This window comes from Ambystoma mexicanum, chromosome 7q (genome assembly GCF_040938575.1).
Source record: "Ambystoma mexicanum isolate Mex_15411 chromosome 7q, UKY_AmexF1_1, whole genome shotgun sequence".
Taxonomy (NCBI): Eukaryota; Metazoa; Chordata; class Amphibia; order Caudata; family Ambystomatidae; genus Ambystoma; species Ambystoma mexicanum.
This window is the reverse complement of record NC_090941.1, coordinates 1,119,267,990-1,119,287,893: the sequence shown is the minus strand read 5'-3', so window position 1 is coordinate 1,119,287,893 and position 19,904 is coordinate 1,119,267,990. Positions and strand designations below refer to the sequence as shown.

The window sequence follows — 19,904 nt, the reverse complement described above, 5'->3', positions numbered from 1 at the left end:
ACTGTTAAGCCCTTCTCCAGCTCTACGGTTGGCCTTCTACCTCGCAGCCGGTCAGGTTTTTGCTCTCTGGGGTGATGGTGCCGTTGACAGCTCCTCTGCGCGTGGTCTTCATCTGCGCAGCAGGTCTCTGGATCTTTCCTGGCTCTGTTGGGTTTGCTGACACTCCAGTACTTCGGAGCAACCCACAGCCACTTTAGAGTACCTACTCCCTTCAGCTGTGCTTCCTTCTGCATGTTTGCCTTCTTCCACGATTCCGCGTCCTGCTCTTCCTTCTGTGCAGTGCCTCACAAGTTCTCATTCAACTCCTTCCTCCCTCACCTGCGGGCAATTTCCAGCTCTACATGTCCTGCTAGGTTGATGCAAATAACATCTAGAATGCATGTACTTCTTAGCAGTACTTTTGATCATTATCATGGATTTTCTGTTTGTTTGCAAAGTGGAGTTTACCATCCATTTGTTTTGTTTGTTTTCATGACTTTGATAGCAAGAGCACACTTTTTGTTTGTTAGATCTTGACTTCTTCATAGACTAGTTCTTTAAGTTTTTAATATAGTGTGTGACTCTTTGGGAAAGGAAGCAACTTCATTCATGATGACCATTCCCACAAATTAGTTTGGTCACATTATCTTGGCTCTGAAGTTGAATTTCAATACTTTAAGTTGTTGATTTAAAGATCTTGATAGAACCTGTATAGAGCATTATTGATAACGATTGTAAAGGCGCAAATCAGGAGTGTGCATGAAGAGTTGCCCTTGAAACATTCCCGCCCTCCTCCCAACCCCCTGATTGGCTCACTTGAGCCCGGTGTTCTGGGGTATTGTTACGCTGCTCACCCACGCTCGGCATTTCTATCTTGCTACGAGCGAGGTGAGTGCAGCGCCAGCAAGCATTGTAATTTTAGATATTGCAGCCCTCCTGGGCTTTAGTGTTTTGAAAGTGTTTGGGGGAATACTGTTTGTGCATTGTTTGTTTTTCTTTTTGCCGTCCCGTGTCTCCTCTCTCCCGGCCTCCCTCCTCCCTCATCTGGCCCTCCTTCCCGCCCTCCTCCCAACCCGCCCAACCCCCCTGATTGCCTCCCCTTCCTTATCTCTGAAACTCCTAGGGCAGCCTCTGCCCGGCAGCCTTACAGCTAAGGGCCCCCTAGGCAAAGGGCGGCTCCTACTTGGCAGCTCCCTGTAAGTGTCTGCAGGTGTCCGCAGGGGACACCAGTTGCCATTTAGTCTCTATTGGTTAGTCCCTCTAGCCTCCCCACACCCCCCTCCTCTGACTCTTATCACAGTTGTTCTGACCCCTGTTCTGTTGTATGACACATTTATCAGTATTTCAAATGTCACTGTGAAAACTAGGCCTTTTTTCTCTCCTTTGAGGATTCTCAGCCTTAGGTGGCTTCTCCACATGTTATAAAGTTGGGCATTGTGAGCTCTTAAACCCTGTGAATTGTCCCATTGCAATACCTGATTACGTCTCACTCTCTTGTCAACCTACTCCCGCAAGTGCCCCTCCTCACCTTCCACCCCTTCCTCCCCCACCTACTCTATGGTGCTCTCTGTCTCTCCGATCTTCTCAAACTGCTTCTCTATTGACTATCCTGCTCTCCTCACTAAATCTGGTAGGAAGAAGTTTAAAAAGGACATCCTGTTCTCCAACCCATGCTTCTTATCGTTGACACCTATACCAGTGCCTCCTCCAAGGAAACTCTCACCGACATCCTCTTTGTGGTGCCTTCACCTGACCTATGGACCCTTCATATGGTGTCTGTGCTCTCTCCTTTCTCCTTTTCTCCCATTAATGGTGGAACCCGTTGGGATGCACGTCTGACCTCCTTCCATTCCTCTAAAGTCATCATTAATGTTTACTCTAATGGGACCGTCTTGGTCCAAGGCCCTCAGGCCAACCTGCACCTCTTCGATAGACCATTCCCGTGCCTCATCAACTTCCTTTCTTCTCCTGCTGTCCCTTATCCCCTGTCTTCGGCTACCTTGCCCTCCCCCTCCCTCTCTGCCCCCTCTTGGGCTCCTTCTACACCTCCGCAGGGCGTACCTCTGATCTGTACCCCCCCCCCACGGAAGTCATTCAAGGATGGTAAACTCCTCCACATTGCCACTCTTAACTCTCGCTCTGCTTAAAACATTCCTCCGATATCTGCCGCCTCCTTGAAGAACTTGACCTCGATGTCCTCGGTCTCACTGAGACATGGTTCATGGCCAGCTCTGTCACCAGCTTTGACACGCTTCTACCTGACGGCTACAAGATACTCTCCGCGCCCAGGCCCAACCGCTCTGGTGGGGGTGTAGCCCTTATCTTCCCTGAGTGGATTCCTGCCTGTGTCATTCCTACGCAGACCTACTCCTCTTTTGAATGCCTTGTCTGCAGGCTCTCTCTCTCCCTCAGCCATTCCCTTACTTTGGCTACCATCTATCGGCCACCTGGTCAGATTTTTTCCTTCCTCTCTGAGTGGGCGGACCTCTCCTCTTCACTCCTGGCCTCTACCACTCAACTCCTCCTTCTGGGTGACTTCAACATCCACCTTGATGCCTCCTGTCCCCCCTCTGGTCTCTTTCGCGACCTCTGCGACTCTCTCTCACTCCCCATTCTCCCCTCTGGCCCGACTCATTCTGCAGGGCACACTCTCGATGTTCTGATCTCCTCAGGCCTTCCCCTCTCTGTCCTTCTCTCCACTCCTCTCTCCTGGAGTGATCACTTTCTCCTGTCCTCCCACCTCATCCTGCCCACCCCTCAGGCCAAGCCACCTCCATCACTGCCACCCACCTTCTCGGTCATCCGACCTATGAAGCGCGTGTACATTCAGGCTTTTGCCACCACCTTCTCACCCGCTCCTTCCCCTTTGGCTGACTCTCACCCCGACACAGCCCTCTCCACGCGCCACTCCTCTATATCTGATACTCTTGATATCCTTGCCTCTGTCATGAGAATCCGCCTGAAGCCCAAAGCCAAGTGTAATTCCTGGTATGACTCAGACCTGAAAGTCTCGTCGAAACAGGTTCATCCCTGTTCTTCCAAAACTATCAAGGACCACATCAACTCTCTGGTTCCTGCCCTGGCTGATTTCTGCAATCATTCCTTCGCCACCGGAGTCTTCCCATCCCCATTGAAGCATTCTCTTGTGCACCCTCTTCTTAACAAACCCTCTGCCGACCCCTCCTTCCCAGCTAACTATCGTCCAATCTCCATCACTCCCTTCCTGGGCAAGCTCCTGGAGAAACTGGCCATCACCCAGCTTAATCTCCACACCGAATCTGTTGGTTGTCTTCATGACCATCAGTCTGGCTTCAGGGCGGCCAGAAGCACGGAAACTGCTCTCCTGAACATCCGTGAAGACCTGCTCTCCAACCTTGACTCTAAAACCCCGTGCGTCCTCATCTTGCTTGATCTCTCTTCTGCCTTTGACACTGTCAACCATGCCATCCTGCTCACCCGTCTCCGTGATAACCTGGGTATCATTGGTCAGGCTCTGGCGTGGCTGACTTCTTTCCTCTCTGACCGACCCTCCCACGTCCAACTTGGGTCCTTCCTCTCCGATATCTTTTTCTCTACCTGTGGTGTCCCCCAGGGATCTAACCTCCCTCCCTGGCTATTCAACCAATACCTGGCACTCCTTGCCCACTGCATCGCCGCTCTCTGTCCCAATTTTCAGTGCTATGCGGATGATACCCAGCTCATTTTCAGGCTACCCCCGGCCTCCTCCTCTCCCTCTCTCGTCTCTGACTGTCTGCTATCCAGGAATGGTGTGCCACCAATGACCTCTGCCTTAAGGCCAGTAAGACTGAGATTCTACTCATTGGCACACCCACCCCCTCCTTCTCTGCAGTTCTCTGGCCGGCCTCTCTTGGCCCTCTTCCTGCTCCCACCTGCAAGGCTAAACACCTTGGGGTCACCTTCGACTCCACACTCTCCTTCTCTCCTCACATCTCTGACGTCTCTAAGAAGTCACACTACCAGCTGCACCTCCTCAGAGGTATTCTTCCTTTCCTCTCCTTCCCCCAGAAGCTCACTGTCTCCAGAGCCCTGGTTCTCTCCAGGCTGGACTACTGTAACAGCCTATCTCTCAAACTGCCTGCCTTTACCCTCCGCAACTTATCCAGAACAGGACTGCGAGACTTGTCCTTGGCCTCGAGCCTAGGGACCGCATCTCTCCAGCACTGAAATCTCTGCACTGGCTTCCAGTGGCTGCGAGGATTAAGTTCAAAACCCTCTGCATTGTCCACAAGGCCTTCTGGGCCTGGGGCCGCAATACCTTCAGCTCTCTCTCCCTAAATATCTTCCTTCTCGAGCTCTTCGCTCATCCACCTCCAACTCCCTCAGGGTCAGTCGCTTCTCCAAGCAAAGAGTTGGTGGTAGATCTCTCTCATCGGCAGGGGCCTCCCTCTGGAACAGCCTTCCTGCATCCCTTAAATTTGAGAACCATCTTTGGTTCCGGAAGCACCTCAAAACCTTCCTCTTTGCTTCTGCTTTCTCACCCCCCTCCCCTGCTGATGTCCTGGCTGTTACTGCACTGGTTACCTGGCCACCCTTCTGATATCGGGACCAGGCCCCCCCAGCTGCCCACCTGCACTGCCTCCCCGGCAACCCTTGAACCTGGAAACTGTTTCTCTGTATCCCTACAGTCCCCCTACCAGCACTTACGTATGCACTTACCTTGCACTTGCCACCACTGGCCTTTTACTATCTTATTTATTCTAATATCCCATGTACTGCACTTTTCCCCCTCCCTTACCCCCAGCACTTTTCCCTTTCCCCCTTCCCATGCACTTGCGCGATCTGAATGACACCGGGCCTAGTAAGATCGTTGTCTGTCTTCCCTTGTCCCCCTTCCCCCTTCCCTTGCCTCGTCGCGCCTTGAAACACTTGTGTATAGGCGCGTTATAATGCCATATCATATCATATCAACTCAGTGTTCCTCTTCCTCGTCCCAGTACCATAGGCATTATGGGGACTGAAGTCCCTAATAGTTTTAGGGTTTCCAAGACTGTTTTGTTTCAACTAGATCTTGAACTGAATGTTATTAGAAATAGGTGATGTTATGTAAATAGCATTTACATTTGTTGGTTCCACGTCACAATAGGCTATCACTACATCAGAGGAAGTGGAAGAATCAAGAGTTAGTGTATTTACCACTTTCCCTCGATATGGGTTACCTTCCACATGATCCTCCCTCATAATACCACCCCCAGGGCCAGGATCAGGTAGCGGCTGCCTTCCTCCGGCCACATAAGTGGAGGCCAATAGCGGGGTCCTAGTGATTATTTCACCGGATCCATCAGATCCCGTTGTCCTGATATCAAGACCATAAGCACAATAAAGGACTTCAAGGCTGAGCACATCCCATCTCCTGAAGGTGCACCCGAGACATACCGCAGTGTCAGCCCGTCCCTGTGAACACCGAGCATGTCCTCCCCAGTAAATGATGCATGTTGTTACAGCTACTGTTTGGCCTGTCCCCATTTTATATTCCTGATCCCCCTTTTCACCACAGGTTTCTGTTATGTCCACCACTCCTCAGTCATTGTACAGTGTTTGCGGCAATGGGAATGCTCAGCCAGCCAGGAGTGCGACAACAGGTTCCGACCACAATCGGATTTGGCAAAGACTCAAATGCTCTCCTCTTCAGAAATCATGTGCCGCACAAGATGCGTGTATATCAGCTATGATACCCAAGCCATCCTGCACAGACGCACTGTTCATACAAAAGGTGCATCACCTGCTCCGTTCCTCAGATACCCCCAAAACAGGGTCCCCCTCCCACTGTTTAAATGATGACCAGCTATTTAACTCGTCAACTCCTGCCGAGGGGACCACCACAGAATGCATGCAGGGACAAAGTGTGGGGACCCAAGTATAGGTTAGGAGAACCTGTATAATCTGTTCTCATTTGCTGGGCCCCTTCCATGTACCTCTGCTCCCCACACACACATCCTGTATACCCACAGGCCTGCCTACCTAGCCATGGTCTGGGGCACTCCTACCTTTCTCCCCAGACTCTGGTCATTCCTCAAGGAAGGAACACCCCGCAGGTGTGGGTACATTGTCTCTCCCTGCCGTAAGATACACAAGGTAGCCGGTTTCTTTGTCACCCCAAATCTCCTTCCTCGACTAAGGCCCACAGTCCGATGCAGCAACCCTCTTCTCAATGCTACCCTACACTCTTATCTTCACCCTCTGACCTCATCGCTCAAGCACCCACTAAACCCTAGAGTGACTCAAGTTGGTGCTCTCTTTTCACGCCACCCTTGTTGGGTAAAGTTTAAACCTCTTTGCAGCAATACTGTGGGCCGTAAATGCACAGCCACTCACACCTCCTCGACAAATGATAGCTGAGTTTGTCTACTCTGTGGTGGTATCATAATCTTCCTTTATGTGAACATAAAGTACAGCACACTAATGCCCCCGGTGCCTGGTCCACGCTATCAATTAATATAACAGAATAAAGTCATATGTGTTTCCAGGACATGTGTGTGTGCTCAGTTAGTTGATAGCTTTAAGGGATTTTGTGTTGCTCTGAGTTAGAGGAGGAGACTAAGCAATATGGTCAATTGGTTGCATTGAAAGGGCGGCATTCCCAGTAGTAACGTTCGGGGCACCCCACAATACTGATTGTGTTTTGTTGTTCTGTCCCACAGATATTGGACTGATGGAACATCTGGTCCACGGACCCGCTCCACCGCACATGGTCAACGCGTTCGCTGATCATCACCTGGAACTTCTGCTCCATGCCATGAAGTGTAAGTGATCTAATCTTACTCAATGCTCACATGAGATCAATTAAAAAACACTAAAATACATACACCAATAAAAAGAAACAATCAAAAGGATCATTGATTAACAGGGGGCTGTAGAACTATAGTTAGTTATTCAAAGCAGCAGCATAACATTTAGAGAACCTATAGAACAAACATTGAAAGACAATAACCTACTACACCAATAGCAAATGTTAAGTACAATTTTACATGGTACATCGCAAGCTGTCAGACAAGGGTAAATTCAACAATAATCTTACTCCACATTCATGAATATATTCTTAAATACATAGCAATCACTAAAGTTCAAATGAAATACCAGTAAGCCATGCAAGCATCAGCTCGCAACAGTTAAAGCCGGCATATGGACAGATCATTTGCCTGGCTTCAATCTTCCGTCGCCGCCAATTCTCTCTAAATCTACTCTTCCACATCCAAACACCCACACATGTATCAGTAAGTGAGCGGTTTATATAACAGTTGGGCCCACCCAGGCTTAAGACCCTCGCATCTTGAAATTCCACTTTGCAAAAACCAGGAGTGGGGTTTCCGCAGCGTAGCTACGCATTCTGTCCCTGCACGCAGCATCGCTCGGCCACGTATGGTTAGCAGTACAATAAGATCCTCTTACTATGTGCTTGCCCACACGTTTGCAGGAGGGAAGCTGTATATATGCCACATTATCTAGCTGTGCTTTCAAACACCAGTGACCCCCCGCCCCACACTCTTAGCCAGGTTGGTAACTAGTATACAAACCCTTACCGTAGGAGATGGGCACCTGCCGCTGATATGGGGAACACCTAGGAAGTATTTGAGATTTAGATGCAGCCATCATGCTTGGAGTTCCCCTTATAGGCCCCGGGGCACAGGAGATCCTTCACACATAGCTTTTGGTGGTGTGCAGCCCCTGTGGCGACTCCACCCTCTGTCGCAAGTGTCAGGAGAGGGATTTTGTCACTTTTCTTAGAGAATAACATGCAAATACATCATAAGATCAGCATCAAAGTTGCCAAGCTCATTGTTGAGGACAGGGACACTAGACAAAACCAAACTGCTGAGAGATTATGTCGTTCCGAAAAAGGCGGAATAGAATGAGCCAATGTTGTCATGCTCAAAAGTTCTGGAATTGAAAACCGGTTTGACCACTGTTAAGTAGAGATACCCTAAGCTTCACTCTGAAAACAGTAAAAACAGATTAGCATTGAAACAGTAGGCAGTAAAGTAAATCAAACACAACTGGAACAAATGCCCTGTCTTACAAAATAAGGCCCCTACCATTTTAGAAATCCTTCCCTTTCCTTACTAAGGCGAGTATGCTTAGTGCCTCAGAGTCTAGAGTACCTGTTCCATGGAGATGGAACAAGTACTACTGGCAAAGCTTTAGGTAGGTAAATGTTCCAATGAATGATGAAAATTAAGGTAAATCAAAGGGATTTGTGGTCCCCTCAATATCTGTAACGCTCACCTGATTCCCGTAGAGGCGCCGGTCTTGACTGGGCGTATACCGTATCTTCAAAGGTGATGTGTAACACACGGCTGGCTCTTTGGGCTGGACCTCTGTGCACTGTATGTCTGACTCGAAGGGTAAGATGTCTGCAGATAGAAAATATGGGATTAATGAACTGGGTTATTGAATGTCTCTCTCTTCTTCCCTTTCTCTTCTCCTGTAGAACCCCAAAGGTTAACGCTCTCACCTTAGGTAAGTGAACGCCGTGCTCTCCATCTGCCTCGGGGCAGGGTGCTGTAACCAGTTTCTTCACTGGATAAGGGGAGCAGGCCTCTTGACTTCAGAGGACTGCTGTCCGTCGTTTACTGCACGAACGGTAAGTTTCGAGTAATTCTAATGTCTTTAAAAGTCTTTAGTAATGATGTCTCTTGTTTTGCAGTGTTCCGGCGATGGCGGATGACGGGCTGAAGTGAGTTGAAGATGGAGCCCGTGTGATGAATAGAAGCGCCTGGAAGCACGTAAGTAAGCGCTTGTTGCCTGCTTCACGATGCGCTCTAACTGTCTTTTTATTTTGCAGGTACAAGTTCGGAGCGGCTGCAGGGTGCCGGAATACCCACTGGGTTAGATGTGGATAGGAGTAATGGCACGTGAGTATTAAAGTTCCCCAATGTCTTTAAACGCACCTTGTTTTGTCTTTCAGATGCGGGATGCAGCGCCGAAGGCCTCCGGAGCGTGCGAAGAGTTGGTAAGCTTTTGTCTTTCAGATGCCGGAATGCAGTGCGAAGACCTCCGGAGCGCACGAAGAGTAGGTAAGCCTTTGTCTTTCAGATGCCGGAATGCTAACCTGTTCTTTCTTGTCTTTATAGGTGTTGCTGAAGACTGGATTCAGGATGGTAAGCCTTTGCCTTTCAGATGCCGGAATGCTAACCTGTTCTTTCTTGTCTTTATAGGTGTTGCTGAAGACTGGATTCAGGATGGTAAGCCTTTTTCCTTAGGCCCAGGACCGGATGCAGAAGACACGATGAGCGTTCTGCTGCAGAGGTTGCAGAATAACGCAAAGCAAGATTCATCCACCGGGTGTGGTTTAAATAGCCTCCTGTAGTGCTTAGGTGTCTCCTTCCACAGCCACGCCTAAGTAAGAAAAGAGTTCCTGGTAAGAAAAGAGTTCCTGCCTTCCAGAAGAGTTCCAGTGTTCTGAATCTAGGGAGTGGCTCCAGCCCCACCCAACAGGAAAAGTAGTTCCAAACAGAAGAGGATCAGAGGCTCAACTGGCAGGCAAGTAAGCAGCATGGTCTGCTGAAGGTAAGTCCACCCAAGCATTATGAGCCCGGCGCTTCCAGCGCTGGGACTGGGCATATTTATGAGCCTGGTGCCACTGGCGCCAGGACTGGGTCCAAAAGGTCCCAATTGGGACTGGTTGGCACTCGGAACCTGGGTTATGGATCTGCTTCCAAGGGAGTTGGGAAAAACCCTGACCTTTTGGAAGCAGAGATCATGACAATATCCCACCACACTAGTGGAAGCCCAGGGTGGTATCCTTGGCCAGAATACCACTGATCAAGTCCAGGCAAGGGAGAGTTAATGAGTGGAGTTTACGCTCATGCAATCCCTATCGCGTGTGGCGGAGGGGTGGACACGGGTACCCACCCCCCCTTTACTCTGACCCCTGTGCCCCTCAGATTCACTTGGCCCACTTACTGCAGTTGAAGGTCTGGTTGCAGGAGGTCAAGATGCAGTGGTAGTTGTCGGTGTGGTTCCATGCTCCAGTGAGACAGTTCCTGGTATTTTATGGAGGAAGCCCTAGGCTCCTCCTCAGGATGACGACTACCACAGCTGCCACCACGTCGGGACACTACAGACAGGTGGACGCAATAGACATCCACCTCAGAAGGTGGCAGATGATATTTAAGATGAAGACTACTGTGCTCCAGGAAGTCCCCTCTACATGTTGGAGAGAAGCCACTGCAGAGGGAATGATCTAACACCACAAGTAGATGAACCGCAGAAACTCAGAAAGAGGGCTGGAGCACTGAAGATGCCCAGGGTGAAGCGGGGCGGCCCACACCATGGTTCTGGGATTCTTATGAAGGCTTCTGAGTGCAGGATCCTTCTGCAAGGGTCTGGACTGGCTGGTCCCACTAGTTCACAAATTCAAGCACAAGGGTCTTCTAGAGATCGATGCAGAGCTTCACCGGGCCTTGGCTGGAGGCAATGCTGGTTGTCTTCGATGGCAATCGTCAGGTCTTCAGTGGGCTACTTCTCTTCATAGGGGTTCTTTGCTTCAAAGGACACTCTGAACAGCTGCAGGACTACTCCTGTTATCCCAGATTTCAGCTCAGGCTCCAGCTCACCAATGGTAAGGATCTGCACCAATCAAAGTAGCAAGAGCTGTCCCACCCTGGACAGCCTCTTGCCCCAAATCTGCCCAGCTAAAACAACAAGGTGGTGCTGCTAAAAGAAGACGAAAAATGCACTCAACACATAGCCTAGTGCGCTAAATCAGCGGAGTGTCTTAGCAAAAACTGGGGTTATGTAGGATCAAGTCACACCCCTAGTTTAGACCATATTGATACATGGTTAATGAAACAAGTAATAAATATATATATTACTTGTTTAATATTGTTGTATAATAAAAATATATGACCACATATGCCACAATGTTTTCAGTTTGTAAATTGTACTAATTTAATGTTGAAAAATGCTGTCACAAACGGTTTCAATGAGTTCAGTGACAAATTTGAACAAAAAAGATATGCACCAAATCTTAAACATCTTGAAAAAAGAAATAAAACCATTATTTGCATAATTCATCAATCATATGGTGACACGTAATCAAACATTGAAGAGATAAAAAAGGTAATGGTGGTAAGTGAAAAGAGGAGTAAGCGAAAAACGAAAACCCAGTGCTCAAAAAGAGGAGGAAGAGGGGGGGAAAAAGGAAAAAGTCGTCTGGTTTAAAGAGGAATAGGAGAGGATAAATGAAACAGATTCATAATAGCCATTTCATATATTCAAATTGTGGACAAAATCCAAACAACTCAAATCAAATGGAGGTCAAAAGTCCCTCGATTCTTTGATATCTGTTATTGGATATTAATGTACAATTTATTCTAAAATCAGTCCTGAAATTTCATAATTGTCTTTAAGAATCTTTCTTTACAGGACTCTTATTGGGAAACCCCCACTGGGTTTTCCTACGCGTGTAGGGGGGACAAGAAAGCATAAACAGAGGGACCAGATCAAACACAAAACAATTTTTGGTATATTGTTGTTGTACACTGCCAGAATGTTTGATGCGTTTGCAAACAAAGAGGCAGGTTGTCCAAATTCTTCAGGACAGGAATCTGGAGACCAAAGCCCCCTAATACTTTCTCGCGTTTCGGTGGATATGTGTTGCCACCTTCATAGGGGCAAATTCATGATACCCCGAAAAACTTCAAAAAGAAGGACAATTGTAGGCAAAGTGACTGCTATGTGTGGCGCGGGTAGGGAAATCTCAAAACCACGTGAATCTGGTTTTTCATGCAGTTTGTGGGCTCGCTGGCGCCTGCACTAGGCGCTGAGTCATTCATCCGCGGGTGCTCCGAAAGATGCCTGCCGCTGTCCAGTAACAGTGAGCCACTGGGTGCAATGTGGACTTCGACAAGACAGTCTCAAACCCCACACTTGGCAAGGATGCACACATAACGATCTTTTGCGGGAAACTCAAAGTTTTGCTGGAAAAGGGCTTACCATATATGGCATTTGCTGACCTTAGAAGGCAGGGAGAAGGTCAAAACAGAAGATGGTCAAAGGGCAGTGCGAAAAGCACGTGGCACGGCCATTTTAGTTATATGGTACTCGAAATGGTATTATGTGGTCAAATGAAAATGTGCACGTGGTAAATACGAAAACAACTGACTGTACACAAATATTCTCTGCCACAAGCATGCCTTGGACCCCTTTCAAACATAAGAGAAATGTTACAAAAGGACAAAGAGAAAGGAATCAAAGGGTCTCTGCAGCACTTCACTGTAAAACGATGTGTGCTGCAGTAAAACATCAAAGACATCTCACATCAGGGGACATGGACCCCTGCAATGGCAGCCATGTGGGACGACCAGTGCCCCCAAAAGATATGGGGTGTGCAAGGAAGGGAAGACAAACAAAAGGGGAGGGGAGAGTCCATTGATGCCAATGGGGCAGAAGCTGCAACAGCCACGAAGGAGTCTGCAAAATGATTTGCTGAAGTGTATTGATTTGTGGAACTGACAGACAGTGGCGACTAATTCTGCTTTCCAGACCATCAGCAATGCATCCATCAACAATCCACAATGTCCCACATGTCATGGTGTCCCTTACTGCGAAGAGGTTGATGAGGGCTACCTTGTCCCCTGCCTCCGAGTGTAGTGCATTTGAGTGCAGAGCTGCTGTCATCCGCTGAGTTCAGATGCCTCATAAGTGAATGGGAAATGCAGACTTTCCCAGCCAGGCTGCACACAGGGGAGGAGCATGTTCACACTCACTAGTTCACCTAGAATCTCTCATTAACACTGCATGTAAAAATAAGAACAGTCACGCCGATGACTGATGGAAGAGAGCCCTTCTGGGAACGGAGATAGCCCTCCTCTCCAGGGTACGTGCCTTGCCCTCACAGAAGGTTCTGAATGCCCAAAGCACCCATGGCATTGCCCGTGCTGCACGTCAAAGAATCAGTGATCAAAGACGCATAGTGTTCCTTCTGCGGAAACCAGTGTCATAAGATTTGCTTCGATGGACCACTGCAGAAACCAGTATCATAAGATTTACTTCGATGTACCGCTGTAGAAACCACTGTCATAAAATTTGCTTCAAATGACCGCTGCAAAAACCAGTGTCATAAGATTTGCTTCGATGGACCACTGCAGAAACCAGTATCATAAGATTTACTTCGATGTACCGCTGTAGAAACCACTGTCATAAAATTTGCTTCGTTGGACCATTGCAGGAACCAGTGTCATAAGATTTGCTTCGATGGACCGCTGCAGGAACCAGTGTCATATGATTTACTTCGATGGACTGCTGCAGAAACCAGTGTCATAAGATTTACTTCGATGGACCACTGCAGAAATCAGCGTAATCAGATTTGCTTCGATGGAGCGCTGCAGAAACCAGTGTCATAAGATTTGCTTCAATGGACCGCTGTAGAAACCAGTGTCATAAGATTTGCTTCGATGGACCACAGCAGAAACCAGTATCATAAGATTTACTTTGATGGACCGCTGCAGAAACCAGTGTCATAAAATTTGCTTCGACGGACTGCTGCAGGAACCAGTGTCATAAGATTTGCTTCGATGGACCGCTGCAGAAATCAGTGTCATAAGATTTGCTTATGACACTGCACGCAGCATCGCTCGGCCACGTATGGTTAGCAGTACAATAAGATCCTCTTACTATGTGCTTGCCCACACGTTTGCAGGAGGGAAGCTGTATATATGCCACATTATCTAGCTGTGCTTTCAAACACCAGTGACCCCCCGCCCCGCACTCTTGGCCAGGCTGGTAACTAGTATACAAACCCTTACCGTAGGAGATGGGCACCTGCCGCTGATATGGGGAACACCTTCTAGGAAGTATTTGAGATTTAGATGCAGCCATCATGCTTGGAGTTCCCCTTATAGGCCCCGGGGCACAGGAGATCCTTCACACATAGCTTTTGGTGGTGTGCAGCCCCTGTGGCGACTCCACCCTCTGTCGCAAGTGTCAGGAGAGGGACTTTGTCACTTTTCTTAGAGAATAACATGCAAATACATCATAAGATCAGCATCAAAGTTGCCAAGCTCATTGTTGAGGACAGGGACACTAGACAAAACCAAACTGCTGAGAGATTATGTCGTTCCGAAAAAGGCGGAATAGAATGAGCCAATGTTGTCATGCTCAAAAGTTCTGGAATTGAAAACCGGTTTGACCACTGTTAAGTAGAGATACCCTAAACGTCACTCTGAAAACAGTAAAAACAGATTAGCATTGAAACAGTAGGCAGTAAAGTAAATCAAACACAACTGGAACAAATGCCCTGTCTTACAAAATAAGGCCCCTACCATTTTAGAAATCCTTCCCTTTCCTTACTAAGGCGAGTATGCTTAGTGCCTCAGAGTCTAGAGTACCTGTTCCATGGAGATGGAACAAGTACTACTGGCAAAGCTTTAGGTAGGTAAATGTTCCAATGAATGATGAAAATTAAGGTAAATCAAAGGGATTTGTGGTCCTCTCAATATCCCACCACACTAGCGGAAGCCCAGGGTGGTATCCTTGGCCAGAATACAACTGATCAAGTCCAGGCAAGGGAGAGTTAATGAGTGGAGTTTACGCTCATGCAATCCCTATCGCGTGTGGCGGAGGGGTGGACACGGGTACCCACCCCCCCTTTACTCTGACCCCTGTGCCCCTCAGATTCACTTGGCCCACTTACTGCAGTTGAAGGTCTGGTTGCAGGAGGTCAAGATGCAGTGGTAGTTGTCGGTGTGGTTCCATGCTCCAGTGAGACAGTTCCTGGTATTTTATGGAGGAAGCCCTAGGCTCCTCCTCAGGATGACGACTACCACAGCTGCCACCACGTTGGGACACTACAGACAGGTGGACGCAATAGACATCCACCTCAGAAGGTGGCAGATGATATTTAAGATGAAGACTACTGTGCTCCAGGAAGTCCCCTCTACATGTTGGAGAGAAGCCACTGCAGAGGGAATGATCTAACACCACAAGTAGATGAACTGCAGAAACTCAGAAAGAGGGCTGGAGCACTGAAGATGCCCAGGATGAAGCGGGTCGGCCCACACCATGGTTCTGGGATGCTTATGAAGGCTTCTGAGTGCAGGATCCTTCTGCAAGGGTCTGGACTGGCTGGTCCCACTAGTTCACAAATTCAAGCACAAGGGTCTTCTAGAGATCGATGCAGAGCTTCACCGGGCCTTGGCTGGAGGCAATGCTGGTTGTCTTTGATGGCAATCGTCAGGTCTTCAGTGGGCTACTTCTCTTCATAAGATTTGCTTCGATGGACCACAGCAGAAACCAGTATCATAAGATTTACTTTGATGGACCGCTGCAGAAACCAGTGTCATAAAATTTGCTTCGACGGACTGCTGCAGGAACCAGTGTCATAAGATTTGCTTCGATGGACCGCTGCAGAAATCAGTGTCATAAGATTTGCTTCGATGGACCGCTTCAGGAACCAGTGTCAAAAGATTTGCTTTGATGGACCGCCAGTACTTGTACAGACATGGACACATGTAAGAGAATATGATGGATTCTGAACAGATCACTGTCCATGTGAAGAGTTAGGATTTGCAGGAACATGTGCAGAGTTAGGATCTGTGGAACAGAGCTAAATGGAACATGTGCAGGAGTACATGGTATGATGGAGGAAACAAGACCAGAAATAAGAGGAAGCCTTCTAAATTAAACTAATACATTTCCTGGGGAGATGAACAGGGATTCGCTGTCCGTGTCGATTCTTTTAGCTGCTTTCCCTCCAAAGACTTCTAAGAAATCCGTCCCACTCCCCAACTTGTTGCTGACATTTTAACCCTCTCCTGATTTTTGGGGGCAAGTGAAGCATTTTTACTCCAATTGCCTTGGGGCAACTCCAGCTGGAATCCTAGATAAAAGCTGGGCTATTATAATCATTCATCAGATCGTTGTTAGAGGGAAGACCCCCCCTACAAAGAGGAGCATCTCGCTGAAGACCCAGAACTCATTGCAGCCATCCGTCATGGTATTCTTCAACCATTCCGGCAAAGCCTGGCTCCTTTGCTAATCTATAGAAGGCCTTCAACAGTGCTGCAACCCCCTGGCCCAGTGGCAACAACCAGTCCTGACCCCTACTTTAAGATCCTGCCTTTGAGGTGTCCTGAAACCATCCTGTAGGCTGGCCAGCTTCCTCATAGGCTACCTCGCTGCATCAGTCGCCATCCTGAGTTAAGCCATGGGTCTCGGAAGACCCTCAACTTGGGAAACAAAAAAGGCCTTCTCCTGAGGTTGCAGCCCTCCAGCACAAAGAGGCTTTGCAGGACCAGCTTCATGTTTCTATCACATGGGTTGATTTCTGCCATTTGTTCACAGCAGCCATCGCGGATCTCCACTTGCATCATGTCATCGAGAACGTGGTGGCCTGCTTTTCATCGCGCCAGAGTCGTACAACTCCAGTACCACAGGACCGTCTCGCCAGAGCATGGAACCGCCAGCTAGCCGCCCCTAAACCTGATGCCGAAAGTGACCTCTGCACCAGAAACGCCTGGAAACGCTCCAAATGAATCAAGCCATGTAGCACAGTGGGCCGGCCATTTCAGGAGCCTCTAAAGTGGTCCCTGGGTTCATCAGAGTACAGGGGGTGATTAAACACACCTGTTCCTAATCCCATAGACTTTAGTGGGCGTAAAGTCCTTGCCCTACCTCTCCCTTGCCTAACCGTGATCAGTGGTGTTCTTGTCCAGGATCTTCCCCTAGGCTCCACCTAATGTGGTTGGATTGTAACTTTATTCCTATTGTTACACACTGCCTTTCGACTTTGCAACACTTAATGCCGGAGGATTGGAATCTTTAAGGAAGTCTGAACAAGCTCCTTTGAGACTTGTGACTAAGGGCAAGGGAAGGACCTTTAAAGTGCAGAACCTTATAATTATAAGGATGTGTATTGTATTTTAACCACTTTCTTCCGTCCACATTACTTCTCTCCATTGGTTATTACCCGCCTCGTTCTTTTTTCACTCACTTTGAGCAGTGTTCTATTGATGATCTAATCAGGTTCAAATGTAAAATGCTGGTGGCTGTGTAGTCAGAGCCCCCCAAAAGTGAAGGTGTGCATTGCTATAGTGTATGTGTAGTGTAATACTTAACTGTGGTTTTTAATTGCTAAGAGTTGGCAAAGGCTAAATAAATAACTATTTGTATACATTCTGCCTAACTTATATTATTAAGAGTTCTCAGTGTGTGCGTAATTGAACTCTTTACCACTCTCCTAAATCGAAGCATTACTACTCAGTCACACTACCCTGATAGCGTTTGACTGGACATTAGTGTCCCTCCCTGTTCATTAGAATAGGGAGGCCCCCCAGAATCTGTCTACAGGGCTGATTCTCAAAATCTGTCTTACCAACAGCCATGGACTGGAGATTTCCCTGGCTCTTAGACCTGCCCAGCTCAAACTGAAGGGGTCTAACCTCCCAAAGCTCATCTATTTTGGGACCCTGATTAGTTCCTATGGATAGCCATACAGGGGGGAAATGCCCCGTTAATTTTACACTGCGCACATCACCTTACTGTGAAGCTTGATAGACATACTTTGTATCCCTATAACTTTGTGGTGAATTGAATGATGTGTCCAAGTCGGGCTGATGGCATCAGATTTTTTCTACAGTTTTTTTTTCTTGTGTGCACCTTTGCATTTTACCACTAAATGCCTCTTAGAAAACCATATACTCTAAAATAGACATGCCATGAGATTTAGCTCTGTCCTATGGATATCTTCTATTTTGGCCTGCTTCCTGCTCTCTCAGGACTGGATTTGCCATACAAGTTAAGCCTTTTACCAGGCAAACCTTGGCTCTCCTGGGCAAAGCAGCTGTGTATGTATGTAGCTGGATGTTGGGGCAGGGAAAGTCTGGTCACAATCCACATACATGCCAAAGTGTGTCTGTTGCTGGGGAGATGTGGTGGCCAGAGGCTGTCCATGATCAGACAGCCAAACACCGGAGACAAAAAGGAATATGGGAGGGACCAATAATTCTACAACTAGGGCAGGTGGCGGATCCAGGGTCTACATCTTCTCGTTAAACCAGGCCACACATCGGACCCATAATGAATCGATGCAAGACAAAAATGATGATTTAGAGTCATGGTGATCCCTCCATACTGTCTAACACGTTCCCTTTTTCCTCAGTTCCCAACGTGCACTCCATCCTGTACAGCACCAGCTCCGTGCATGAGGCAGAAAACCAGGAGGTGCTGAGGCAGGCCATGACGCTGCAGTCAGAGAGGAACTCTCCTGAGCTGGCGTACAGGTAGGCAGTGCTGTGTGTGGACGTGTGATGACCAAGAGAGGAATGCAAGAGCGCACCTAGAGCTTGAACTGAGGGCCCTGGTCCCTATACTCCATCAAACACCAGGCATACATGAACATTCCTCAGAGAGAGAGAGAGACTAGAGAAAACCAGAAGCTGCTGAGGCAGGCCATAACGCTGCAGCCCGAGAGGAACTCTCCTGAGCTGGGCTACAGGTAGGCAGTGCTGTGGGTGGACATTTGATGACCAGGGCAGTGGGAGGAAGGCAGGAATGCAAGAGCACGCCGACAGCTTGAACTGAGGGCCCTGGTCCACATCCTCCATCAAACACCAGGCATCCATGACCATTCCTCAAGGAGAGAGAGAGACAAGAGAAAACCAGGAGGTGCTGAGGCAGGCCATGAAGCTGCAGCCCGAGAGGAACTCTCCTGAGCTCGGGTACAGGTAGGCAGTGCTGTGGGTGGACATGTGATGACCAGGGGAGGAATGCAAGAACGCACCTACAGCTTGAACTGAGGCCCCTGGTCCCTATCCTCCATCAAACACAAGGCATACATGACCCTTCCTCAAGGAGAGAGAGACAAGAGAAAACCAGGAGGTGCTGAGGCAGGCCATGATGCTGCAGCCCAAGACTAACTCTCCTGAGCTGGAGTACAGGTAGGCAGTGCTGTGTGTGGACATGTGATGACCAGGGGAGGAATGCAAGAACACACCTACAGCTTGAACTGAGGCCTCTGGTCCCTATCCTCCATCAAACACCAGGCATACATGAACATTCCTCAGCGAGAGAGAGAGAGAGACGAGAGAAAACCAGGAGGTGCTGAGGCAGGCCATGACGCTGCAGCCCGAGAGGAACCCTCCTGATCTGGGGTACAGGTAGGCAGTGCTGTGTGTGGACATGTGATGACCAGGAGAGGAATGCAAGAGCGCACCTAGAGCTTGAACTGAGGCCCCTGGTCCCTATCCTCCATCAAACACCAGGCATACATGAACATTCCTCAGCGAGAGAGAGACGAGAGAAAACCAGGAGGTGCTGAGGCAGGCCATGACGCTGCAGCCCGAGAGGAACCCTCCTGATCTGGGGTACAGGTAGGCAGTGCTGTGCGTGGACGTGTGATGACCAGGAGAGGAATGCAAGAGCGCACCTAGAGCTTGAACTGAGGCCCCTGGTCCCTATCCTCCATCAAACACCAGGCATACATGAGCATTCCTCAGCGAGAGAGAGAGAGAGAGACGAGAGAACACCAGGAGGTGCTGAGGCAGGCCATGACGCTGCAGCCCGAGAGGAACCCTCCTGATCTGGAATACAGGTAGGCAGTGCTGTGGGTGGACGTGTGATGACCAGGGCAGTGGGAGGAAAGCAGGAATGCAAGATCACGCCGACAGCTTGAACTGAGGGCCCTGGACCCCATCCTCCATCAAACACCAGGCATACATGAACATTCCTCAGAGAGAGAGAGAGACTAGAGAAAACCAGAAGCTGCTGAGGCAGGCCATAACGCTGCAGCCCGAGAGGAACTCTCCTGAGCTCGGGTACAGGTAGGCAGTGCTGTGGGTGGACGTGTGATGACCAGGGCAGTTGGAGGAAGGCAGGAATGCAAGAGCGGGCCTTCTGCCTGCATTTGGTATGTGCAAGATCGGTGCTAAAGGTGAGTAAGGGCGCAATGATCGTGCTGAGAAGAAAGA

The 19,904-nt window shown here is 48.8% G+C and overlaps 1 protein-coding gene across 1 annotated transcript in view; it reads left to right on the top strand.

Annotated features, from left to right (window-relative positions):
• LOC138528680 (putative methyltransferase NSUN7) overlaps positions 1-19,904 on the top strand; it is a 379,481-nt gene that overhangs the window by 260,906 nt on the left and 98,671 nt on the right. Inside the window, exons 8-9 of the mRNA XM_069640537.1 lie at positions 6,639-6,740; positions 18,098-18,218. Coding sequence (XP_069496638.1) covers positions 6,639-6,740; positions 18,098-18,218 — 223 coding nt within the window. The remainder of the gene's footprint in view (positions 1-6,638; positions 6,741-18,097; positions 18,219-19,904) is intronic.